This window comes from Bombus vosnesenskii, unplaced genomic scaffold (genome assembly GCF_011952255.1).
Source record: "Bombus vosnesenskii isolate JDL3184/JDL3185 unplaced genomic scaffold, Bvos_JDL3184-5_v1.1 scf7180000013272, whole genome shotgun sequence".
Taxonomy (NCBI): domain Eukaryota; kingdom Metazoa; phylum Arthropoda; class Insecta; order Hymenoptera; family Apidae; genus Bombus; species Bombus vosnesenskii.
The window spans coordinates 3481246-3507732 of NW_022882930.1; the positions used below are offsets into that span (position 1 = coordinate 3481246).

The following is a 26487-nucleotide window of genomic DNA, read 5'->3' on the forward strand; positions in this document are numbered from 1 at the left end:
CGAAAATGTAGAATGAAAATTTTTCGTTCGAGGCTTTGTTTTCGAGAAAATCGACTTTGAATTTTGGCTCGGTACGCCTGCACTTTATCGCGTCTCGTTATAACGGATCTCACTGTAGATCGTTGTCTGGATTGACGTTATTTTTTTTAAATTTTTAAATTTTTATTCTATATTTTCGACTTCTCCAATGGAAACACCAGTTACCAACCACCCTGTATAATTTGTGACGTGGAATAATCGCGAATATATGTGTCCACGCGTCGAACTAATTTTCGCTTCTTCCATTCAATTGCCAACTAACCAAACGAAACGATAACGACGGACACGCGCAAATGTTCTATTGCGCTCACGTACGCGCCTCCAACGTGTTACGAATCTTTATCGAATCAAATATAATTTTCTTGCTACTTGGAATCAGACTATCAGCAACAACAGCTGTCTTAACCGAACGGTCGATTTGTCCGTGTCAGAAATTCACCTACTAGAAAATACCACTGTGTTCCATGAATATAGAACTAGCCTGTGATGCTTGCAAAGCATATTCCTAGGTATATTAGATTTTAAACTTTCACGATGATTAGATATCACATTTGTAATTCTTGGGGAGTAGCGTTGTCGATGCGTTGTACTTTGTTCCATCGTTTTGTGAATATTCCAGGTCGCTTCGAGACTCGAAGAAACGCGAGTATATCGTCGATGTGGTCGTAAAAGTTTAAGATCTAGAAACTATTCTGAATCCTAAGACCAAAGGAGAGAATGTAACTTCTCCTGTTCTTCCTCTTCGTGTAGTCTTCGTCTAAAAACGTTGGAAAGCGTAAACGCGTAAGAATTGAAAGTTTCAGCCAGTTTTTATAGTTAGGAAACACAAGGCGCGTGCTACTGGCTCGTCGATGAAAAATTGACGAGAGCAAGAGTATCTCGGAGGATGTTCTTTCTACCCTTTTGCCGATAATACCGATGTTCTATAGGTTCGTGAGCCGTTAATACAGAGAGGGGAACGCGCTGGATTTGTAACACTTTCTGCCGCAGCAAGAACACCGATAACTTTTATCTTTCGCGCCCGCAAACATTCAGGCCAGTGTCTTTATCTAACGTGATCCCGTGGATACGCGAGCCGATAAGACTTGTGCACGGAATAAACGAATCGAGTGGTGGCTTTGATCGACCTACAGGATATAACCCGGATACCACGTCTCCTGTATACGGCAAGAAATTGATGTTCCAAGGCTGTCTGTCTTACCTCCCCTGTTATCAATCCCGGATCAACGACAAGAGCAGCGCATAAAGAAAAGCTAGTTCCATTAAGAAATAGTTCTTTCTTACGTAACAGGTATCAGGGATATCGATCTTCTATACACGAAATTTGTATCAACGCATATGGAAGATGTTAGGTTAAGTTTTAAGTAAAAGTTGAAATACACGTGGTTTCCTTCAAACAACTAAGAGAAACGAGTCTCGACCTTTCGTATTTTCCGTCGACTTTCGTTCACGAATATGACCAAATTTCATGTTCCTAATAATAGTGTAGTATCGTGGACAAAAGGCCTAAGAGATATCGGGTGAACCATAAACAGCGTCGCGAGAAAACCGAGGTGCCGACAGGCCCATCAATGTGTCGTCGGTCCTTCGTGACCCTGGCCACGAGCGGTTTCGGAACACGTGCGTGGTGGAGCTAAGACAAAAGACAAAGGGATACTAAGGGACATAGACGAATTAACAGTCAGTGTCAATGGAGAAACCAGAGTGTTTGTCGAGAAGTCAGAGAATGCAAATTGCGTTGTCGAGGGAGTGTGATCCGCGTGAGAGAAAGAGAGAGTTGGATCTGTGGTAACGAGAATTGCAAATTAACTATCTAGTTGTCTTAATTATAGCACGTTGTTGTATTTAGTTCACGTTAAACAACCATCGTTTCCTGTTTAATCAACATCTGTACAATCCGTTATTATTAATAAATTAATTATAGTATAAGATGCTGAGGAAATATTAGGTTGGTACGATCGCTAGTTCCTACATGTTAAGTTGGTACGACTTCTAACGACGCTCTTTTGTCTTTGGCGTCGGCCACGTGTTAATTAGCTAAGTGTATCCTATGTGTTCATATGGCTATACATGGTGGTGAAATACAGAACGTAAAAAGCTGAATCTGTGTGAATCAATAAATATCAAACTCCACAACCTATTTAATAACATAAGATACTACAATAGATTTTTCTCGAAATGACCAAGCGATTTCTCGTCGTTCGTGTCACAGCAACATCGAACGACTGTATTTCGGGATCAACGTACGCACAGTGTATCTTGCGAATCTGGTGATATTGTTCGTAACGCTACGTGTGTTACGCGTATGCTCGAAGCGACACGCGTTTCATTGAAAATCAAACGGACGATTTTCACGATATCTGTGAACGCATGCGTGTTATTTTAATTGAATGACCTGTCTGTGTGCCGAGATCAATATAAGCGAAGTTATTACGATTGATGAAACAACGGGACCGGTTGAAGATCGAACAAGCTCGACGATGATCGAGAACAGGCGTGAACGATAGATCCGAAAGAGTAAACGACGCGAAAGGAGATCTCGAGAGATACAGTGGCTCGCGAAAGTGTCTCGGCTCTTGTAGAAACTCTCTATGAATTATAGACGCGTTATGAAAGATTCTGAAATTTCCCTGACGCTCTAACAAAATTACGATCGTATTGGTGAAGTTTCAAAGGAATCTGAAAGTGAATATGAAAGTTGCTGCTTCACCGAGATCACCAAAATATCGTATTTCAGACGGTCAATTTTATTCGTTGCATTGGTAAGCCACGGTATTTAACGAGACTATATATTTGCAATAAAAGTATCTCGCAGCTTCCAGGTACATTTTCAAATTGGTTTCGACATGATCGTGACACTCGTGCTTCGTTACAGTGTTAACGAAATTTCAAAATGATCCGTATAATACACGCAACATACGCGTAATATATGATACATTCTGATACTTAAATATACAGGGTGGTTGATAACTGGTGGTACAAGCGGAAAGGGGGTGGTTCTATGCGAAAAAAGAAGTCGAAAATATAGGATAAAAATTTAAAAATTTTAAAATTTTAAAAATTAAAAAAATAACGTCAATCGAGACAACGATCTACAGTGAGATCCGTTATAACGAGACGCGATAAAGTGCAGGCGTACCGAGCGAAAATTCAAAGTCGATTTTCTCGAAAACAAAGCCTCGAACGAAAAATTTTTATCCTATATTTTCCACTTCTTTTTTCGCGTAGAATCACCCCCTTTCTGCTTGTACCACCAGTTACCAACCACCCTGTATAATAAACACAATATGTATCATTTGCAAATTGAGACATTCTCCAGACAATGCGAAACGGTCTCGTTGCAATGAAATTTGCCAATGAAATTTCGAAACGTTTTATACGATACGCGTAATATAACGTAACATCATTACACGCGATATACGATACGTTTCAATTGTAATACGCGTTATATAATACGCGTTATAAATTGACCAATATTATCACGATAATGGCGTCTCGTTAGGCTGCTAATAAAATTTCTAAACGTTACGTACAACGCGTAAAATTGGCCTCTGACAAGCGTTGAAATACTTTCCTGAGCCGCTGTAAACGACCAAGAAAAGGATTAGTCAGTCGGCGCTAGAACACGGAGATACGAAGCTGAAGAAGTGTCAGGGACGCCGATCGCAGAACCACGCTCCTTTCGAATTCACTGTTCTCGCGATACGACCGATCGATCGAACGAAGCTCGCTGAGCCTGGAGACCTAAATCTCGGTGAAAATCCACCCTTACATTCAGCCGCCTCCGCTCTTTCTTCTCCTTTCGTTGCGGCTGTTCTTCTAGCAATCTCCAGGATTTCCTATGCTTATCGATGACTCATCGCGTTCCACGCGATCGCGGCATGGCCACGCGAGATCGACGAATAAATACCGAGCATAAATGTCGCGACAGAAGCGTCTTCTTTCGTCCCACGGATTGTATTCCCTTCGGACTTCGCCATGGTTTTCATGCAAATAACGAAATCCTCGAACTTACTGCTAAAGTCGTATCGAGCGGAATTCTGGCCCGAAGACAAATTCCAGAGCGCGGCGGTAGCACAGAGTTGGGAGATTTTCCGGCGAGTAGACGCATCGGCAACAACTCGGAGGAATCTCGCTGGCGTGGAATAAAATTAACGTCCGGCTGGAACAATTTTACGGGGGCATTTTACACGAACGAAATTTACGTATCGCTATCGCTCTCAAGTATTTGAACATCTGCGCGATGTTTCTCTCTACAGTTGATCCTCTAGCTCTTGCCATAACCGAGATAAAATATTATACTATCGCTAAGTTGAAACTGGAACAAGAAATGCGCCTGGATCCTTTTACGTAACGAATGCTTAATACAGTTATATACAGGGTGGTTGGTAACTGGTGATACAAGCGGAAAGGAGGTGATTCTACGCGAAAAAAGAAGTCGAAAATATAGAATACAAATTTAAAAAATTACAAAAATAACGTCAATCCAGACAACGATCTACAGTGAGATCCGTTATAACGAGACGCGATAAAGTGCAGGCGTACCGAGCCAAAATTCAAAGTCGATTTTCTCGAAAACAAAGCATCGAACGAAAAATTTTCATTCTACATTTTCGACTTCTTTTTACGCGTAGAATCACCCCCTTTCCGCTTGTACCACCAGTTACCAGCCACCCTGCATATATTATCTCGTGAAACATATATGAATTTTTTAAATGTGACTAAAAATACGTATTCCTATCCCTAGCAAAATACCAACGTTGGACAAACACGCTTAATGTCGCTTGATACAAACACCAGCGATTCCTATCTGCCCCCAATTGCTCTTTCTGTTGAGAATATAAATATCGTGTATTTATACCGATCGATCTTAACTATGGTTCTCATCGATATCTGCCAACTGTGCTACACGATTGGCTGAGACAAGATCAAAATCAAAATTGAACGAAACAGTCTCATCTGAATCGTATTCGCGTCTACGATCGTTCCAGCATCCGCGTACTTGTAACTGCTAGCGTGACACTCGCGCTAGCGTGATTCCGCTGGGACAGAAACTTCGTCGTAAGGACGAGCGACGAAAGATCCGAATGCGTGCGAGGAAGAGCGATCCCAGGGAACCAGGGCAATCTAAGGCGACGAACAAGGACAAGACCGCGTCGCGACTCGTTGGAAAGTCGCAACGAGACATCCGCAGCGCTCGAAACACGCGATGATTCCTGTTACTTCCGTCTATCTAACGATCCATCGGTAGCCTCTGTCAGCTGTTTCTCATCGATGCCTGGAATCTCATTTACCGAACGTTTAATAGACAATCAGCCGGCCGAAGCGGCCGGGCAAATTGTTTCGATCGACTGCCACTTCCGGCGGCATTCGACGCTGTCGAAGATTGCCTCGTTGACGCTTCGGTCATTCGATTATTTTTCACCCGTTTGTAATGGAGTTCGGCCTCGCGTCGTTGACGACGTGCGCCGCATCGAAAAGAAGAGGAAGAAAAGAGGTCATCGGGCTCCAGGATCGGACGATATCGACGAGGAGGAAACGAAAGAACTGAGCGTTGTTGCGGGGCCGACGTGAATCGTTTCGTTGGGTGTCGCATCCGGCTCCATCGCCGGTGTCCGCGAAATTACCTAATCGATGACTGCCGGACATCTGCGTTCTGTTTCTGTCTCTTTGCGATCGTGCTGCGTTGATCGAGTTCGCTGTTTTTCACGACCATAGTCGTCACGAAGAAATGGCAATGGTTTCTCTTACAGTGAGCATACTCGTCGGGCGTGCAAAGTAATTGAAACTTGCTGTTTAAATTGCAGTTCGGTAATTGCGTTAATAACATTGGGAAATAAACCGGTCGTCTCGTCGCAACTTAATTCCATGTTACAACAGCCACTACGTCGAGTATACTCGCTATCGTTTGCTTCTTTCCACACATTTTAGACACACGCTTTTCAACGAGGTCGCGATCGCTAACTGGTTAGTCGAAGACGAAACGAACGAACAACAAGTGCGACAAGTTACGTTTCTAGTCTTTTGTGAGACAGCGCTTCTAACTACTTCAGGCTACTGTCAAGCTGATCGATCCGTGTTCATGAATTTTTGTAAAACGGTTAAAGCGAGACGAATGTAACGGACGAAAAATGTTCCCAACTTCGAACGCGGATGATTCGGGTAACATCGTCGGAAAGAAAGACGTATATGCGATGTAATATTTCGCAAAAATTAAACGTTATGACAGTAGAGTAGATATATTCCGATCTATCGTGGCTCACGAAATATATCAAATGACTTGGGGCTTGCAAAACATAAAATTCGCGCGCTCCTATTTTACAACGGTACAAGTTATATAACAGTAGGCTAAATCGAAAGTACTGTCAATGTTATCGTTTCCGCGTTTTCCAAAGTATATAGGAAAATATTTAACATCCGAAATAGAAATCTCGCAAATTAATTTATCCGAAGACGACAAGAACAATGCGAAATTGTAAAGTAGATTTTCGAAAATAGCCTTCGTAATTGTCACTTTTCTACGCGCTCCAATTTATCGAGTTAATCGGCACAGCTTCTAATTGCCAGGACCAGTTCATCCGAACGTTAGTCTGTCGCACATTCGTTGCAACGATGACCGATCGGATAATGCGATTTATAAAACGCTCAATGACGATTTTATTTCACGAAGCGAATATAAAATTAGCATAAAATTCAGAGATCGTTAAAGTGACAAGCTTCTTACGATGCGCTTTTAGCGACTGATCGTTCTTCCTCTTCTTTTCTTTTTTTCTTCGCGTCATCCGTATAAATGACTGCGTCATCTTACTGGCATTGCCATTTCTTCGAAGACGATCAATTAGATCGAGGTCGATCGAGCGATAGACATCGAACCGTTGCATCCGGTTGCAAACGGGAGCACGAGGCCGTGGCAGCAGGAAGCTTAGAAACGTCAACGAGCGAGCAAGTAGATGCGACTGCACCGTGTCTGAATCATTTATCGGACAATAGTGGTATAACGCGATGATTATGCAGACGCGTCGCTGCATCAATTCGTACTCCTTGCAGGTTGGAATTATACCAAGATGATATCGCGCGAAGTTGAAATTCGCGTAAACCACGTCTGTGAGACGAGCGGAGACGCGAGGCTCTGTCACGTGTTTGCCAATGTTTGCCGGGACGGTGTGTACGACTTTATTACGTCTGAATTTCCTAGCAAACGACGAGACTCGTTTATACTTTCTGGTGTATTTTTGTTAACTTACGTATACGAGGGAACGATTTTTATTCGCCAGTCGACGACAAAATTCACGACGCAACAAAGAGCAAAATATCAGGAAACAAATTGTTTAGGCCGCTGTCGAGGTAAACGTGAAAGCCACGATTTATCGACTAATAATATCGGTACGTTGACAAGTTATAAATCGTGAAATTGTAGACTCCCTTTTTACGATTCCATGATTTTTTCACAGACAAGACGGTCGGATAATCCGTGTAATTTCTAATATTCGCTCGTCCAGTTGTACTAGCTCTGCTCGCGCGAACTTGTCGCTATTCTCCTTATCCCAACGTACGATCTGTATTCGAACGAATGTCAGTGACGCCAGGAAGATTCCACGAACGTTGGCGTTTTTGTAAAAGTTATCCTGGAACCTACCGCGCCGATTACACATAACGATATTATACGCAAAGATATATAACCTTCGCCTAAATAAAAGAAAAACCTGATAAGGAAGAGGAAGAAACGAAATTTTTAGCCGAGAAACAGAGGAATCTCGGTTGCGTCGGAGAAATTTTGCATCGTTGGAAAATCGAACGGAAGGAAGAAAATTTTGTCGCAAAAAAAACCAGGTCGAGAAGAAATTGCGAGTAAAGAAAAAGGCGCGAAATAGAGTTGCGAGAGGATCGAAGAGAACAGAGGCGCTCGCGGTGAAAGGTTCGAAAGGAGGAAAGTGACCATCGACGATGTTAGATTCGAGCGAGAGAAGAAATGGACGCCAGGGGCAGGTAGATAAGCGTTCGTTGAAGGGACAGGCTATATAGTACATAGGGTAGGATAGAGTATAGGTAAAAAGGTACAAGGGAACGTTTGTTCAATTTCTACGGGCAAACGAGAGGGATAAAAGCGGTGGAGAATTGCGAAATGCTTGGCCCGCATTCGCAGTAGTTCCAGTCGTCCATTGTCCGCGTGCACAATGGGAATCTTTCTAGCGACGCTTGTTGCTCGGATGCTAGCTGACTAAACTTTGCCCGCCGACCACGTGCGTCCTGCACACCCCGCAATTTCGCGCACAAACAGACACGTATACAAGACGTGTATAACGTTGCAGAGGGAAGAAGGAGGCAGAAATACGTAGAGACAGACGCGTTGGTCGTGTGGTAGTCGGTATCCATGCAAGCACACTGATTCGCCTGGGGATAGGTCAATCAATGACCTATTTAAAAAACCTTCGGTCTGACCTCGCGCACTCTATCTCCTGCCGCTATGGTACGCCGAACCGAGACTTGCAGTTTATGTACGAGTTTAACTTTCCTCATATTCTCGCTTCGATCTCTGTGCCTTCTTTTTTTCCTTGCGAGAACGACGCGTGCTAATGTAGAGAATACCGAAGACTAGTCGACTTCGAACTTAGAAGAGAACTTTATGCGTTGGCTATGTAGGAATTTATGTAGGAATATTTGCTTATAGTTGTTGAATTCGTGAAATAGTACAATTATTAAAGGCTGCCTATACTCCGTTTGGAATAAATCCATTTTCTACGATCTTCTCGCGGTCAGCATTTGCCTTCTCCGTCACGTTGCTCTTCTTTTCCTATTAATTAGGATTAGTTGGTTAGATGCAAAACGTATGATATCGCGTATTGCCTATGTATACAGGGTGATTGGTAACTGGTGGTACAAGCGGAAAGGGGGTGATTCTACGCGAAAGAAGAAGTCGAAAATATGAAATAAAAATTTTTTTTTAATTTTTCCATCGAGACAACGATCTACAGCGAGATCCGTTATAACGTACCGCACGCGTACCGAGCGAAAATTCAAAGTCGATTCTCTCGAAAACGAAGCCTCGAACGGAAAATTTTTGTTCTATATTTTCGACTTCTTTTTTCGCGTAGAATCACCCCCTCTCTGCTTGTACCACCAGTTACCAACCATCCTGCATATATATATATATGTTGATATAATCGTATTGAAATAGTCTCGTACGATGCAACGACTAATTATAAGACGAAACAGCAGATTTGAATTTGTATCGTACATTTAAAATTTGAAATGCTGTCGAATTTCGCCTAGCCAACACTGTCGTATCGGATAATTTCTATTCTTGGTCGAACGTCATCCGGATGTGTTAAAAAGATGTGCGATCACCTTGTTTGATCTGCGCGTTTGGATCACCCGTCGATATAACTGCGAAAAAGCCGATGCATTTGGGAAGATGGTACAGGAAACTGACAAAACACAGACGATATTTCATTGAGAAACCACGGCACATATAGAAACATCAGTATCGACGAATGAACGAAACCTTCACGATGAATATATGTTCGAAGTTAATGCTTTGTGTGGCTTTTCGATTTTCTTTTATCTCGAAGCTTAACAGGACTAGCGTGCTATTACGTGTATAGAATAAATCCTACTATAGTGATAATAAAATTGGTACAATAATATAGTGGCTCGTTTCGCCTCGCTTTTTAACGAGTTATTAATTACGATCGAATACGAAGCCGATGTATCCGCGAGATACGAACCATGGGAAAATAGGAGAAAATTCATTAGATCGAAAAATCTAAGAACAGAACGTATACTGCTTTTTAATCGGCGGAAAAGTAGTAGAAAAAGCCGAGCTGATACTCTTTGGAAATTCTCACCGTAGAATTTCGTAGAACATGGAACGAATAAATAAATTCAATACCGTGTTTTACGTCGAAGAAATAGATCGTAAGATTAATATCGATTAAAATCCCTGAGGTTCTCGTTCTTTCATCACCCTCGAACGACGTAAACGAATAAAATTGAAATAATTTTCCACGCCTGGTTACATCTCATTTCACATCGATAGAATTGTACGAAGGAGTCCGGTGATAAATATCCACTGAAATTATATGGCGGGACCCGACAGAACGCTGAAAGAACGATACAGCAAAACGTGTATGTAAGAATTGAAAATAAAAAGAGAAGCCCGATTCGATCGCTAACCAGCTAACGTTGTAACCGATAAATCTAAACGACACGCAGGAACCCTCGAAATGCTGCAAGTCCGTAATAAAGATGTTTTACGAGCGTGATGGAAAAAAGATGGAGACGTGCTCGTGATATTCGGTGGGAAAGAATTCTTCGGTTGGGCGCCGTGGCTTCGCTTAGAGGATAAAATAAATCCCAAACGAAGCTCTAGCTACGTTCTCGGATGTTACACGGTAGCACGGATAGCGTGCAACGAAACTTACTTATTTCGTCTCGCGGGCTGGAATAATCTTGGACAAAGCGGTTTTCTCACAGGCAAAAGCGGAATAAAAATAACGATATCACCGTTCGGTAAACGACAGACAGTGGTCGTTACGATCCAAAAGGATATGGATTAGTGATGAGCGCCAGACACCAGTTGCGCGGTCGTGTATTCTGGTCGAGGTATCGCATTGCAACCGGCACGAAACCAGGATAGGGTAGCTCATCGCCATCCACGTCTACCCCGTCGTCTTCTTCGTTCTCGTCTTCCTCTTCGTCGTCTTGATCGTCGTCGTCGTCGTCGTCGTCGTCCTCGTCGTCCTCGTCGTCCTCGTCGTCGTCCTCCTCCTCCTCTTCCTCCTCCTCCTCCTCCTCCCCGTGTTGTCGGTGCGCGATACGTCTATTGGTCGACTGGCCACCCCCATCTTCGTCCTCGTCGTCCTCGAGATCACTGAGTTGGGCAACGTCACTGTCAGAACCTTGCTCGCCATTCCCTGCCCCGGCAGCTTTACTCGCCGGACGATACCGATATCCTTGGGGATAATGCAACGACATGCTGCTTCCCGGCTTCTAGATCTCGTCCAGCGGTCGACACGAGGATGACGAATCGTTCGGGACGAATCGTTTTCAGCGGCAGCCTGACACGAAGATCGTCTGCGCGGGATAATTCCAAATAGATTTGCTGGCAGATTTATCACCGGGAAGATATTGCCTGAGTTGCGCTGGCGACAACGTAGACGTCGCTGCTCTAAACGACGGGGCCAGGTGGACAGGTAAGAACGACATCGAGGACCCGATGTGTAGTTCGGTCGGTTCTTTCGGCTACCTGCGGTATACCGATACAACGAGCGATACGAAGAACGCGCTTCTCGTACGCTTTACCGGTAGTAACATGCACCGTGCTTTTCGTCACGAATGTCTCGAGAGCGAAGAAGCTGCCTCACATCCACTGGCCGCATTTTACGTTGAAGTAGCGACAACGGTGAAATCCAGGTGCGTAACCGTGCGCCTCGCGATGCGCTTGCCCGGTTTCTCTCACCTGCAATTCTCTCTCACCTACGGTTGCCCTGTCGTACGGAGGTCGCAGCTCACCTGCTACCAAGCAAGGTGATCACTCGCGGTCAGTGTCGGCACAACGATTCTTCTTCGAACGATTAACGATCGAAGCTTTTGTTTTCGCGATGACGATGATCGAGAGAGGAACGACGTCGAAGGACGACCGAGGAACCGAGCGATAGAACCACCTGCCGTGTAAAACGTCTGTGTGTGCGTGTGTGTGCGCGCGCGCGTGTGTGTGTGTGTGTGCGTGTGTGTGAAACGAAGTCCCGAGGGAGACACTTTTTGGCAGCAAGATGGAAAGGCAAAGCGCGTGAGTGGCGCGTGGTACGTCGCGTGGCAGCCCCGTTAAAAACGATCCAGCTTCCCAACTCTTCTTTGGGAACGTAGCATTTAGCCTATTTCTGACTCGATAACTCGATCGCGCGCGACTAACGACCACGAATCGGCCTACCTGAAGAAATTATATCCCTATAAGAACCGCGACCCATATCAAACTGTTGGCGAACGTGCGCGTCGACGGTGCCCGGCGCAGCGTCGACCGGTGACTGAAAAAAACGTCGAACATCCTTGTCGACGGAACGAAACGCATGCGCGACCCTTCCGTCTAGGCGTCCCTCGCTCATCCGCTTCACGACCTTCTGCATCCTCCCTCGAGAAGATCAGCAGATCCTCCTACTCTCCTCCATCTCTCTCTCTCTCTCTCTCTCTCTCTCTTCTTTTCTTTTCTCTCTCGTTGGTTCGTTCGCGGTGACCTCTCCGTGGTCGTAGATAATGTACTCGAACCGCGAAGAAGAAAGGAAGAGATAATCAGAAGCAGGCAAGGAGGCGCAGGCAAGCACAGAAGAAGAGAAGCTGATCTTATAGCTACTCGTCTCGAGATCTTGTCGCTTTGGTTTTCACTGCCGATAAAGTGCCACGCGTGCTCCTTTTTTTTCTTTTCTTCTCCTTTTCGAACAATGCGTTTTATCTCGTAGCTGGTACATGTGACAGACTCGATACCAATTAATAGAAATTCGTTGCAGCCGCCGGAGATGACAATCGACGACAGAGAGCGTTGTTTATTACGAATCGTATTTTTTTACGTAGACAAGCAAATACTTGGACGTTGACGAGCCATTGTCGGTATACGATCTTTCAAGGCCTAACTTTAAAGAAGATGAACCGAAACGATCTTAACGACTGAGACGTGCACGTGCAGTGACTGTCCAGATTACAACCTTACCGCTATATTTAAATGTGATCAGTATATTTGTATATCTGTATGTATGTGTGCATTTTCTCTCTTTTTATACGATTATTTATTTGTAGAAAGAATTATGTATGTAAAATATATATATATATATATTTTTTTACATACATATGTATATATATAGATAGATAGATATATGGTTGTTAATAGTAAATATCTGATCCTTCTTATTTCAGCTTTCTTCCCGCTTTCTTCTCTTAGAGTGTCTACCAATCTCTCTCTTCCTCTAGTGGTTCATATACCGTGTCTATTTTCGGTTGGAATTCAACGCGAGATTTTGCGGTAGGCACCGTATTATGTATCGTTCCCAACAAAAGTTCGCCAGTAATCAAGAACCGATATATGAAAAATGATTATGGTTTAATTGTAAATATGATATATTTATCATTACCATATTAAATCGTTGGGTGTAGAAATTAAAAATGAGTCGTACGCAATTATTTGTACACATCTATTTTATTAAAAGAAAAAACATTTATATGTACAATCATGTCCAACAAGTGTTATTCTTAATAATATAACAAATTCCATTGATGCTGCTGCAAATTATGATACAGTACATACATGTAACTTGAGATTCGTTAAATTGTATTATTTTGCTATTTCTCTACTCTCACCATCAAAAACGATACAGAATCGGCTTTTTTAGTAAACTTAGTTACTAATTAGTAAGGATCTTATTTCTGTTCATCTAGCAATGTTGCTAATTGTTCGGGACTCGTAACAGGCAACGAACACGTGCGATGTTTACATACATATACAGTTGTTCGATTATTCAGAGATTTCATATTTCTGAGATGTTGGTTTTTACGCAATAACACGCTGTTCGTTTCATCGGGATCAATTAAGAGAAGAATCCTGTTGGGTATCAAACGTTTATATATAACGCGAAGTAGCTCATCGGTATCCTTGGCACCTCGTTTTCCAACCACATAAATCTAAAACACGACATATACACGCAATCGTTTCAAAAGCTCATCAAGTTTTTGAAAACTGAATATGCTCGATGCATATAAGTTTGCACGCACTTGCGCTGCATCATCATGGTAGCGTACGAGTGCTGATGTTAGTTGTGGAACCGCAACAGGTCTCTGCATCAGCAAATATCTGAATGCTCCGAACAGACGAGCAGCTTTATCCTTGAATTCGTCACAACCTAAGTAATCTGCCAACCTCAGCAAATTTTCAGCGGCAATCGAGTTACCGGATGGTTCCGCTCCGTCATAAACTATATGTGAAATTATAAATCTTCAAATACATATCTGATCTTTTTCTTCCATTCGTGTTACGACCTAATACTAAACGCAACTATCACAGTCTGATGAACTTAACGACTGGACGTAATGAAACATTGAGCAGGCGCTGCTATAAATATTTGAATTACTTTCAGCTATACCACAGAATGTTGGTTTCTTTGATTTCATAGCTGAACGCAATCACAACCATCAGACGTATCATATAAAACCATGAAAACTGTAATTGCTAAACTAAGATTATCTTGAAAATACTTAAATATACCTTCTTTAAGCCTGAGAATTATACTTGGATCGCTCGATGTTGTTAAGAAATATCCTCCATTTGTTTCATCCCAAAAATACTGATCTTGAAGATGTTGCAATTTCTCGGCAAATTCCAGCCACTCCTCGTTTAAATCAGATTCGTATAAATCCAACAACCCTTTTATAACAAACGCATAATCGTCTAAAAATCCAGGTATGGGTGTACTCCTAAAAATAATAAATATTAAAATGTACATTATGATACGCCGCGTAATTTAATAGCGATAATATACGTACATTTGTGTAATCGTGCCTTTTTCGTCACGGTAACAACTATGAAGTAATATATTCTTGGTTTCATCGAAAAGATATTCTTTAATAAATTTTGCGGCATCTGCCGCGTGCTCAATGTATTGTTTATTATTTACTGCCGCTCCCCCAAAAGCTAAACCACTTATCATAAGACCTAAATCCAGGTTGCTTATTAATTTAGCAGTTAAAAAAACATATATTAGCGTAAAGTATATGTAGAAAATATATTGTTCGTAACTCTTTACCATTCCATGATGTAATGATCTTATCGTCTAAGTGAGGCCGCGGCCTTGCAGATCTAACTTTGTATAACATGGAACATGCTTCTTTCAAATACATTTTAGTTTCTTCAATTGGAAGATTAAAATATCTAGCAGTTTCTTCAATTTCATTGTATGCTATTAATACATTTTTTTCTCCCATCTCTCCATGTGGATCCTGATAAGTAACAGATTATCAATTATATATTTAGACATAGAATAGAAATTAATTATAGAAATAAGAAAAAGTATATAGCATACTTGATGCGATTTTACATTTCCTGATTCATTTACATTGAAATGGCGACAAAAAATATCCGAAAGTTTAACATGATTTTCATCAGAAACTTCTTTATTTAGAAGTGATTTAATTTCCACGGCAGACCACACATAAAAAGCACCTTCCTTTTTCGCATGTGTATCGTGCATAGGATAAGAATCTGCATCTTCAGCGCTATAAAACCCACCTTCCTAAAAAACATAAAATAGATAAATGTTAATGTACATATAATTCTGAAAACAGAGCAAATATAATACCTTGTGACGAAGATCTCTTATTACATATGTAGCGATATCATCAACAATTTCGGCAAAATAATTATCTTTAGTTACAAGATATGCATCTGCGTATGATTTCATTAACTGACCCTGATCGTACAACATTTTTTCAAAGTGTGGAACGTGCCACTCACCGTCTGTAGCATATCTAGAAAAACCCTATTTAAAAATAGTAAACATTATTACAAATTATTTTGGAGCTAACATCGTGAATATTTTGTTTAATAGCTAATTAGGATTAAAATTCTTACCTGACCTACATGATCGTGAATACCACCAAAAGACATTTTTTTTAAAGTGTAAACAGACATATACAAGCAAGGTCGTACAGACTCCACATTGGGTTGACGTGCATACATATGAAATAAAAAGTTAAAATTTACTGGCTGTGGAAATTTTGGTGATTGCATGTTATACGTAGAGCCAAACCCACCAAATTTCGGTTCAAATTCATTTACAAGTTGCTGAATACAAATTTTACTACATTCCAATGAAGGTATATCATGTACCTATGTAAAGAAATCATTATTCATTAATAATCACAATTCTTTTACAAAATAGCTTAAACAAGAGTACAACAATTTATTATTTATTAATTTACCTTAAGTGAATCTGGAATTTTAGAAATACTGTGTAAAGTTTCAAGATTGGTAGATCCAATCTCTGTAAGTTTACTTCTGGATTGATTCCACTAAAAAATATGAAATATAAAGAAACCGATATTGATATAACGTATTAATCTAACTATAATATGTAATGATTTATAATATGTCTTAAATTCACTTGAATGGAATATGATTTGTTTATTAAACGCTATGTATTTATACTATATCAAATAATTCTTAAAAACTAAAGATATTTATACCTTTTGGGCAACACTGAGTAAAATTGTCTTAAATCCTGTTTGTCTAAATGTATCTTCTGGAGGAAAATAAGTCCCTCCAACTATAGGTTTTAAATCAGTGGTAAGAAAGACACTCATTGGCCATCCACCATGACCGCTTGTTGCCTATGTGAAACGATAGCTTTTAATCTATATCATATTTGTTTAAAATACAATGTAATCACATTTACTTGCTTGTATAAAAGTCATGTATATCCTATCGATATCTGGTCTCTCTTCCTTGTCTACTTTTATATTAATGAAATTCTTATTCATTATTTCAGCAATTTCTTTATTTGTAAAAGATTCTTTTTCCATAACATGACACCAGTGACACGTAGAATAGCCAACAGATAAAAAGATACACTTGTTCTCTTTACTTGCTTTTTCCAATGCTTCGTCACACCATGGGTACCAATCAACTGGATTAGTAGCATGCTGTAGTAAATATGGTGACTTTTCTAAACTCAAACGATTCTTTTTTTGTATCGGCATATTTCCTGAATTATTGGTTGATGCCATATTTGCAAATAATGAAACTGTCAGTGATCTTTGGTTTATCCTATAAGATTTAAAATTAGAAAATTAATTATCAATATATTTGACTTTGGTGCATATATTTATAAAACATATAAAAATTGCAAATGGAAGATTTAAAATAAAAGAATAAACAAGGACATGTAAATAATTGTGATATAAATTAATGAACAAAACACTACTTATTTTCATTGACATTGTTTTAATATACTTTTATTAAATGAAAGGTTACTACAAATATTACATGAATGTATGTTTGTGTGTTCTACCTGTTTAATCGCTGTATAGTTAGAGACATGAAACTACGTTGAGATAAATATGATCTTATTCCAAGATTCCGAATCCACCACTTTTTAGATAATAAAGACGTATAGTCAACTATTGACAAAAAACAATATCTTCCCAAAGTCATGACACTCCTTACATAAAATATGTACCTAACAAAAAGTAAAGCCGAAAATAAATATGAAAATAAATTCTGCAAATTTCTATATGTAAAATATATAATAAAATATTAAGCATTCATTTTGACATCATAAAATATAAATCCAATTAATTTCATTACTAATCTATCAACATTATTTGTTTAATTTAATTAAATTGCAGAAGATTTTTAACACGTAAACATATTGTGAACTTTTAGATTCTATTTTCAAATAATAGAAACTTTGCATCAATTTTTTCTTATACTCGTTACATTTATACATGAATAGCTATCATTTTCTTCAACAGAATTGGAATCTCACAAAATTTTAATTATTTCATTTATCATCAAAAATTATTTAATTTCAACTTAGGTAAGGTAACTAAGGTAACTAACATAATTAAGATTAGAAGCTACTTATTTAGTTTATACCATAAAAATATTTACACAAATTGTATTCAACATACATTAATTTGCATCCTTCCTTACTGTAAAGTCCACCATCGCAGTACATGTAAATACGAATAATGGCGAGTTACTACTAAAGTGCTATATATCTGGTACTTCATACTATACATAAAATGCTTTTATAAACTGTACATATCCGAAAAGAAAGTATTATTATTATAATAAAATACATACTATTAACTACAAAATATGTTTATTTCTTAGCTTAATATATATTAGCTCAAAATAGCTCAAAATATATTAATTTTGTAGCTTAAACATTTCATTCAAATAATAATAAAAAATATTGCAATATAAAATTATGAAATATGTACGAAATATTTTTTGCGATTATTATTATATACAGATACATTTACGGAAATAACAGATCATTTTTGATATACGATAGTTGCTTACAAATAAATGATATAGCTATATTCTTATACCACAAGAAAAAATGATGGAATATTATTTTATAAATTAATATTTAAATATCGTACATAAAAGTTACAATTAAAGTTTCAGATAACAAACGCAAGAAAAACGAACATATAGAAAATATAAAAATAAATTATCTAGGATTATGTACATGCAGAAAAAAAACTTTCTCTCTAATATAAATATATATATCACGTTTAAGCGTTAAATCCAAGATATTCAATTATTTAAGCAAAATTGTGTAATTTATTATTGACATATGACTCGAATCTAGTGACTTCTTTTTTTATATATTCGAATATATCTAATATTTACAATTCTATTTAGCTATTTGTAGTGAATGACATTGTAATCAAAAGGAATACATTAAGCTTAACTAAACTAGAGTAAGCTAAATTAATCTAGATTAATCTAAAATTGTAAAGAATTTTTAGAAAAATATTATTAAAACTTCGGAACACTTCTTAAAAACAATATAAATGTAATTGAATGAATTTGTTACAAAATATGTTTATATATATTATCTGAAAATGTATGTATACATATTGTTTCATTATTTCATTCACTTATGGCAAATCAGTAAAAAGCGCGTTTTGCGTTAGTTATATATGTATACGTAAATGTATCTAAATACCTTGACTATGAAAAATGTAATAACTACTGTTCATTATTTAAGTCTATAACGAACGTATAATGTAATATCAGATAACATTAATTAATTTCTTCAAACATCGCAATACTTCAAATATGGCTGCCGTACATCGAGAGGCTATCCAAAAACAGATTCAACAAGACTGGGCAAATCGAGAATACATCGAAGTTATAACTGGTAGCATCAAAAAGATAACTGACTTTCTCAATTCCTTTGGTAATTATTTAAAAGGTTGTTGAATAATATTCATTCATGTGGAATATTTTACAAAAATATTTTATAGAAAATTATAAACTATTTTATATCGTGATCAAAGAAATCATTTGTTTTGTACTTCTAAACTAAAAACCATTGATTTTATCAAGCAATTGCATTTGGATACATCCATAACTAGATTGCTTTCTTACTTACATAGAGTATAGGTACGTGTTTTGACAATTCTGACTTACATGAATCTTTTCATAACCTTATTGCTTCCTCTTTTATCATTTTCTTGAATTACTAAAATCCACAAAGACGCTTTAAATAAAATTAACATTGTATGAAGCTTACTTTATTACTTACAATCAATTAACTTTATTGTGTTAGATATGTCTTGCAGATCAAGAATAGCTGTTCTCAACGAAAAACTTACAACTCTAGAAAGAAGAATCGAATATCTGGAAGCATGTGTAAGTTACCATTTATAATTTGGATCAATTATGATTTGCACGTTATGAAAAATATATGACATGTATTATATTTTCTACAATTATTATTTTCCAGGTCACAAAAGGGGAAACATTAACCTAAATTAATCATAGTTTAGGATTTTTGTATTTATTGAAATTATATATGAATAAATATACAATAAATGTGACTACAATAAACTATATGTTATATTCAGTTTATCATTGCTTTACTTGGAAGGAAATGTAAATGGATTATATGATTCACGCTTAACATAGTGTTCTGATGGCTTTTTTCGCCACTCATTAATGTAAAGACCTCTTGATTGCACTCCATAAAGCAGAGCATCCCTAAGATTCAATCTATTCTTAGTTACATAAAAATCACGTACCACTGCATAGAAAGGTAAAGTAACAAAACATAGAAGTGCCACAGTATGTCCCAAAGGCAGGAATTTTCGAAGCAGCGGAAAAGTACAATATACTACAAAAAATATTGTTATTTTAAAATAATATCTATTATTAATAAGGATTTTTACATTATTTTTATTTCATGTTATAAATTATAAAACAATCATGTAAAATAATTTCATTTAGTAGTAATGTATTATAGAAGAAGACTTCCCTCACCTCCCATTAGATTATTAAATGGACCTTCTGTTCCCCTTATTTGTCTTGTTATATAACTACCAGTAAGATAGTAAAAACTTAAACCACACAAAGGAAATGTAACATATGCAATTCTTCCAAATGTAGCAGGGGTCTCCAATATACCTTTTGAAGCTTGAAGTACTAGTCCAGCACCAATGCCCGCTATCAGGGGTATTTTCATTCTTCGCACAAGCAAAGAAACTGGATTGTCATCCTCTTTACCCCACAGCTCTGATATATCTCTGTTGTGATTCTAAAGTGAAATTATTTTGTTTTACATTCAATTCATGTAATCATCTTAGACAAATTATAGAGACAAATTTTCAGATTTTATTTAATAATACATTTTAAATCGAATCATTGATTTGCAAATCACTGCTTTAATATACAAATGTGCACAAATGTTTCCAAGTATTACAAGTAAAGATTCTCTGATGAAAAATTAGAAATAGAAATTATAAATATACCATAATATAATATTAATTGTTGTAGGAAGCAAAATTTGACATCTATATTTGATACGCTATTGCACTTCAATGCCGCCTTTGATTGGTTATATGAAACAAGCTGTATGCCTTTCTATTTCTCCATTACGTGGCATGAAGAACTTTTATAATAGATTTGCATAGCTACAGCTATGTTATTTAACTAGTTATGTTTAATTCTCTTTAAATTAAATAATAAACTAAAATTAAAACTACGTTTAATTCTGGAAAATTTTTTAATATATCAAAGAGACGGCACTTGAAATGAAAAGAATTTTGTATTTCCTCCGCAAAGCTGTGACACTACCGCATGAATTTGATTGAAATACCTACCCTAATATCGTTACACATGTAAAACTACCTTTACAATATGCGCACTGTTAAGTGGCTCCTTGCAGTGTAAATTTTAACGCGGTAAAAATTAATTGCACAGCTGGGTAGCCGAGGCAACGACCAAAAGGAATTTGATAAGAGATTTATTGATTAAATGACAGAATTATTACTGGTTACTTAATAGGATGTGTAACATTTCCTGCTCATTTTTAAATGACCTAAATGACTAAATTGTCCAATTTCAAATTTCACGAACACGAGCAGAATGCTTTTACACTCCACGCATAATAAATCAGCCTGAAATTCCCCAAATTTCTGAATGACCACGTAAAAATACAACGAAAATTAGTTTTTGTAAATGGAACTATTGTCAGTAGACAATATCATAACATCAATATCAAAACACGTTCAAAATACGTTATCATTTGACATATGTATTAGATAAAATCAACTTAAAATAGAAAAGTTCGAAATATTTTTACATGAAATATGTTTACAATTTAATAGTCTCCTTAAAAGCAAATACAACTTATTTTTAGCAACTGTGCACATATAATTGAATATGGCGATGTTACTAACGGTAGTGAACGTTGACGCATTTTAGTTTCAATACGTCGTTATATAAATATAAAGGATTTTTATTTGTCAAAGAGACATAGAAAAATTATTAATATTATTAGAAGAAAATGTTACGTTTAAATTTAAACGACTTGTTAAAACAGGTATAGTGCTAAATTTTCTCAAAATGTAACCTATTATAAAAAACAAACATTTTAGTTATTTGCGTTCAATCAACAAATCATTAAAAGATACTAATTATTTCAGAAACAGAATTTAATATTATTAAGGTATTTAAGCTCACGAGCAAAGAGTAGTACATTGAAGATTAAACCAAATGTTGCAGGACTCAGTGAGAAATGTTGTAAAATTCCAAATACACGTAAGACAGATATATTTAATAATATATGTTATTATAATTTATCATTATATATTTTAATAAAATAAAATTATGATTATAAATTATTATAATTATTATATTTAATAACTATTATAATATAAAGCAACGTGAAAATTTTTCTTTATGCTCTTAAAGTATAAGATTTTTTCCTTCAAATGATCTTTAAATGAAAAACAAAGTAAAAAATTCAACACATTGGATAATTCAGTAAATAAATATCATTTTGCAAAAAGTTTAGTCACCCAAAGATATAAATGAAATTAGTAGATTAGTGTCTCAGTAAATGCAAATATATAATTGCTCCTTAAATATTTATAAATTCATATAGGTGTAAAAGTATTTTTAAGATGATTAATAATTTTTATAGGTTTTACATTAAGAATTAGTTATATTTTTAGTATTTTTGTTCATATTATATCGTTTTTTAAATTTTACTTTTCAGCTGTTGGACCTCGTGCTGCTAAAGATAAAGAATATAAAAATCCAGAGTATTTTTGTTATCATATAGACACTTTCGGAGAAGCAGAAGTGGAATTAGCAAAATATAGATTACCAGCTCCTTCTAATAGAATACCTTTCAATAAATAGTTTTTATGATCACGTTTGTCTTCATAGAAAATTTTGTAGCAACCCACATTGTGTAGTAAATAAATAATATTTAAAAAGGAATATTGCAAAATTTCGAATTTTTTTATGGAAACAAGTAGATAAAATTAAACAAAGAATAATTATACAATCATCTTACACGAGAACCTATAGGATGCTTTAAAACGGTACACACACACACACACATATGTATATATATATATATAGTATTGTAATAACATAAAGTAAAATATATTTATAAAAGATTATATTTCATTCATTTTGACTGTTTAAACCACTTTAAGCAATTATATGCACTATCTTTATGAAAAAAAAAATTAGTTTACATTTAAAAAAAAATATATAACTATATTTAAAGTAAAAAATAATAAATGACAATAAAGTAATCTTGTTCATACATAAATCTGTCTGAAATTTCCAATTTTCTCAAATTAAGAGTAGAGGTTTAACATAACGGAAAGACATTTGTGATATATGTATCATAATTATACGTGAAAAAATTAAATTAAAAATATGAGATAACATTTCTCCATACAAAGTTTTATTTCCAAATAAATCGTATACAATAAAATAAATTATATACATGTGCAATTACAAGTTGTATGAACTTCAAGTCATGTACACCTCAGTTTAAAACATGTTATTATAAATTATTTATAATTTGATAATTATTATTATTTAAAATTAGTAAATTTTTCATATAGAGAGAGATTTATATCTTATATAACTTAATCTTTTTTCTGGTGCGAAACATGCATTATTCAATAATACTTTTGAAGGTTAAATAAACAAATTAAATTGTTTAAAGGTTAAATATAAGAGATACGATTTCAAATATCCTTTTCTATTACAGATCTTTTAATATTATAGAAAAATATAATTTTTATAAAGGCAATATTAAAATAGATATGTATTATAATATGTGCCATCTTTAAACATACTATATGATTATTGTAATTTAAATTCAAAGAAACAAGTATGTATAAATACATAATGGTTTTTATTACATTGCACAATACATATTATTATATTTTACATATATCTTCAGCTATGTAGAAATATATTTTATTTACGTCGAACGTACGATCCATAATTTTAATCTTCCTCTGATGCCTTTTTGAAATAAGAATTCGTTAAATTGCCTTTATGTACAATATATTATTTTTACCATTATATATTCTTACCGTACATAGTCTAGGTTTATATGTACAAACATATATATATGAGAAACAAAATTTTATACACTCAAGTGCTGTAATTATCCTTCAATGTTTTGTAAGTCGAGGTTACGGTAAAGACATATTACATACAGATATAGTAAACATGTTTTCTATTATACCGAAACATACCGCTCTGTCATTGTTTAAGCGTAATATTTCACAAAATTTTGTTAACGTAATAAATATAAGAAACAATCCTTTATGGTGGATATATAAAGAATCAAACATACGATACTTTTATTATAATACAAATATATCCTCTTTGGAATACTTTAGGTAAGCAGAATTTTTTGCTTATTAATTTTATTTTACCATAATAATAATATTATAAGTATAATATAATGATAATTATCATACGTGCTTTTAGTATGTATTTTGGAAACACAGATTTTAATATATTTGAATACATTATATATTTAATATTATATTTTTAATAATATATTTGAATTAAAGAATTCTTTAAATATCTAGTAAGGATAAATATTCATGTTAAAATATAAAAACAGAAATATAAATTTAAGTGAGGTTAAATAATTTTTATCAATTTCAGAGTTATCTTAATTGCTTTAATATTTTAAACAGTTTGCAAAATACTAATTTATTACTTTGTGATATAATATATCTGTTAAACATAAGTTCTTTGGTATGATATGGTAGCAATCTTGTATAAGTGACTGAAACAATATTCTCCCAATAGTAGTTATCTTAATTAGCTGTATTTACCACTTTATTGTATCTATAGAAAGAATTTCTGATTTATGCAAATATAACTGGAAATAAGAGAAATCTTACGATTAAAATGATAGAGAAAATAATTAAATCATGTAAAAAAGTGGATTTTGTTGAATTTATTATGCTATTATGCTTATTATGTGCTATTGTATGATATTTAAAGAATACAAATCTGTTATGTGTATTATTTTATCACTTAAATGATCGAATAAAGTCTGCGATAAGACAATATTTAAATAAGATGTAATTTGATAAGAAATATGTACATCCTATAAGTTACTTTTTGAATCCAGAAAATAAGACATACATATAAAAATGAGATATGTCATTATATTTTAAAAAGTAAATTCATTGGATGATTTATTATAATACAGAATATTTCTAATATAAGAATGTGCAGTTATATATTTTTTACATTATAATATATTAAATTTATTTCAAGGTTTACTTACTAAATATTTCTGTATTAATATGTGAAATATCATTTTTTATCTTTTCAAATTATCTTTTATCTTTTAACGTTTCAAATTAATTTTAATATGTAAATACAAATTAAATATGTAAATTATTATATCATAACAAATATTGAAAGTGGTTATAAATGATAAATTCTGTACTATACTTATACAGTACTATTTAATTATATTTCAGTATTAATAATCATATTGATGAAATTCTCTTTGGTCTCATTAGGGTTACATTTTATTATTGTTTGAGTTCCACGATGTGTTATTGCTTTTAGAATCACTGTAATGGATTTACTTATTTCAGAACCCATTTCCTCTTCGTCATTCTGAGATTTTATATTTTATGATTTTGTAATCTTAAGATATATTTATAAATTTATTAAAATAAATAGAAAAGTTTCAATCAGAAGTAATAAAATGTTTATAATGTTTAAATGTTTGTATTAGGTTGAATTTTAATGTTATTTTTTTTTTGGAAATTATAATGTAATAAATACAAATATAACTATACCTCTAGAAGATCACTTCCTATTTCTTCTGGTTCAATATTTTCTTCAAGAAATGACATATCGTAGACCGTAAGTGTATTATTAGATAAGTAGAACTAATTCATATGAAAATCATGTTTTTATTTACATAACAACTGACTGACTCAAGATGCCATTTCAGGGTTTACTATGAAGTAACTCATATAAAAATCATGTTTCTATTAATATAAATGCTAACGGTTTCAAAGAGATACCTCATACTATATTGGATAGTCTCTCAAAGTAGATATATAAGAATTTATAATGATTTATGTATTGAAAAATTCAGTAAAGTTCAGTATATAAAGATAGTATTACTAACTTGAAGCTTTATCTTAAATTTAATTTTCGCTCTATTAAATAAGTTACTGCAATGAGAAAAAATGGAATCTCTTTCTCGTTTCTTATTATAATTCTAATTATTTATATATATATGTGTCCTGTATAACATATACAGGGTGCTCAACAACATATAATAGAAAATTCAAAAACATGATAGAAAATTTGAAGGGTGCTTTTACAAGTTAAAATAAGACAAAAATTAATAATAAAATAATTTTTGTGGTTTAATTTATTAGCTACTAACATGTAAATATCGACTAAAGTATTCCTAAAATTTGGTAGATTTCTCTTGATAGATTCTACATAAATGAATGTAGAGCAGTTCAGGCTATGGCAGTTATAGTGATTTCAAGTTGCAAAGAAGATTATGACATTCGCTGTGAAGAATTTGCGAAGTTTCGTAAGAAAAATCATAGTTTAATCATTACATCTATTTTCTTATAGAAATTCATAGAAGAATATGAAAAACTATCTGATGAAGTTTCTGAGTGGAGATAATTAATATCTTCTACAGCTTATGAACATACGCGCATAATTTAAAGAAATGAAGTGATAAACATATTATACATGTATATGTATATTATACACACAGAAGGCGTGTAAAATGAAAAGTATAAAAACAAGAATTTCATAGGTACAGACTTTGACTTTCATGGACTTCTTTGAAATACGAATTGAAAGTATAATCATAACAATCATAATCAATTCTTACGTTGATGTTC

The 26487-nt window shown here is 35.1% G+C and overlaps 5 protein-coding genes and 1 long non-coding RNA gene across 8 annotated transcripts in view; 3 read left to right on the plus strand and 3 right to left on the minus strand.

Moving 5' to 3' along the window:
• The window catches only part of LOC117231425 (voltage-dependent T-type calcium channel subunit alpha-1G), a 108515-nt gene extending 97502 nt beyond the window's left edge, over positions 1 to 11013 (minus strand). The window contains 1 exon segment of the mRNA XM_033489861.1: positions 10589 to 11013. Within this exon segment, the coding sequence (XP_033345752.1) occupies positions 10589 to 11013 (425 nt within the window).
• Positions 11014 to 13407: 2394 nt separating this feature from the next.
• Positions 13408 to 17800, minus strand: LOC117231428 (spermatogenesis-associated protein 20). Of its 2 annotated transcripts, XM_033489864.1 has the most exons (13): positions 17707 to 17800; positions 17085 to 17252; positions 16474 to 16840; positions 16261 to 16404; positions 15997 to 16086; positions 15647 to 15904; positions 15375 to 15554; positions 15099 to 15308; positions 14823 to 15015; positions 14563 to 14731; positions 14285 to 14493; positions 13795 to 13994; positions 13408 to 13704 (listed from the first exon to the last, which is right to left on the minus strand). In XM_033489864.1, the coding sequence occupies exons 1-13, from the start codon at positions 17751 to 17753 to the stop codon at positions 13444 to 13446; spliced, it is 2496 nt and encodes an 831-aa protein (XP_033345755.1). In that variant the 5' UTR covers positions 17754 to 17800; the 3' UTR covers positions 13408 to 13443. The 2 variants fall into 2 exon arrangements, with proteins under 2 accessions (XP_033345755.1, XP_033345756.1); XM_033489865.1 differs by lacking the exon at positions 17085 to 17252 and having other exon boundaries at positions 17707 to 17768.
• Positions 17801 to 18634: 834 nt separating this feature from the next.
• LOC117231444 (probable protein BRICK1-B) lies at positions 18635 to 19718 on the plus strand. Of its 2 annotated transcripts, none has more exons than XM_033489893.1 (3): positions 18635 to 18992; positions 19365 to 19447; positions 19542 to 19718. In XM_033489893.1, the coding sequence occupies exons 1-3, from the start codon at positions 18872 to 18874 to the stop codon at positions 19566 to 19568; spliced, it is 231 nt and encodes a 76-aa protein (XP_033345784.1). In that variant the 5' UTR covers positions 18635 to 18871; the 3' UTR covers positions 19569 to 19718. The 2 variants fall into 2 exon arrangements, with proteins under 2 accessions (XP_033345784.1, XP_033345783.1); XM_033489892.1 differs by having other exon boundaries at positions 18670 to 19007; positions 19542 to 19713.
• Positions 19577 to 25643, minus strand: LOC117231370. The gene is made up of 4 exons (XM_033489758.1): positions 25623 to 25643; positions 25408 to 25500; positions 20075 to 20348; positions 19577 to 19928 (listed from the first exon to the last, which is right to left on the minus strand). The coding sequence occupies exons 1-4, from the start codon at positions 25641 to 25643 to the stop codon at positions 19675 to 19677; spliced, it is 642 nt and encodes a 213-aa protein (XP_033345649.1). The 3' UTR covers positions 19577 to 19674.
• Positions 20969 to 22540, plus strand: LOC117231443. Its single transcript, XM_033489891.1, has 3 exons — positions 20969 to 21635; positions 21739 to 21853; positions 22314 to 22540. The coding sequence occupies exons 1-3, from the start codon at positions 21600 to 21602 to the stop codon at positions 22457 to 22459; spliced, it is 297 nt and encodes a 98-aa protein (XP_033345782.1). The 5' UTR covers positions 20969 to 21599; the 3' UTR covers positions 22460 to 22540.
• LOC117231448 lies at positions 23851 to 24660 on the plus strand. Its single transcript, XR_004492966.1, has 2 exons — positions 23851 to 23973; positions 24248 to 24660. It is a non-coding gene; the product is annotated as an uncharacterized LOC117231448 (long non-coding RNA).
• Positions 25644 to 26487: the final 844 nt, after the last annotated feature.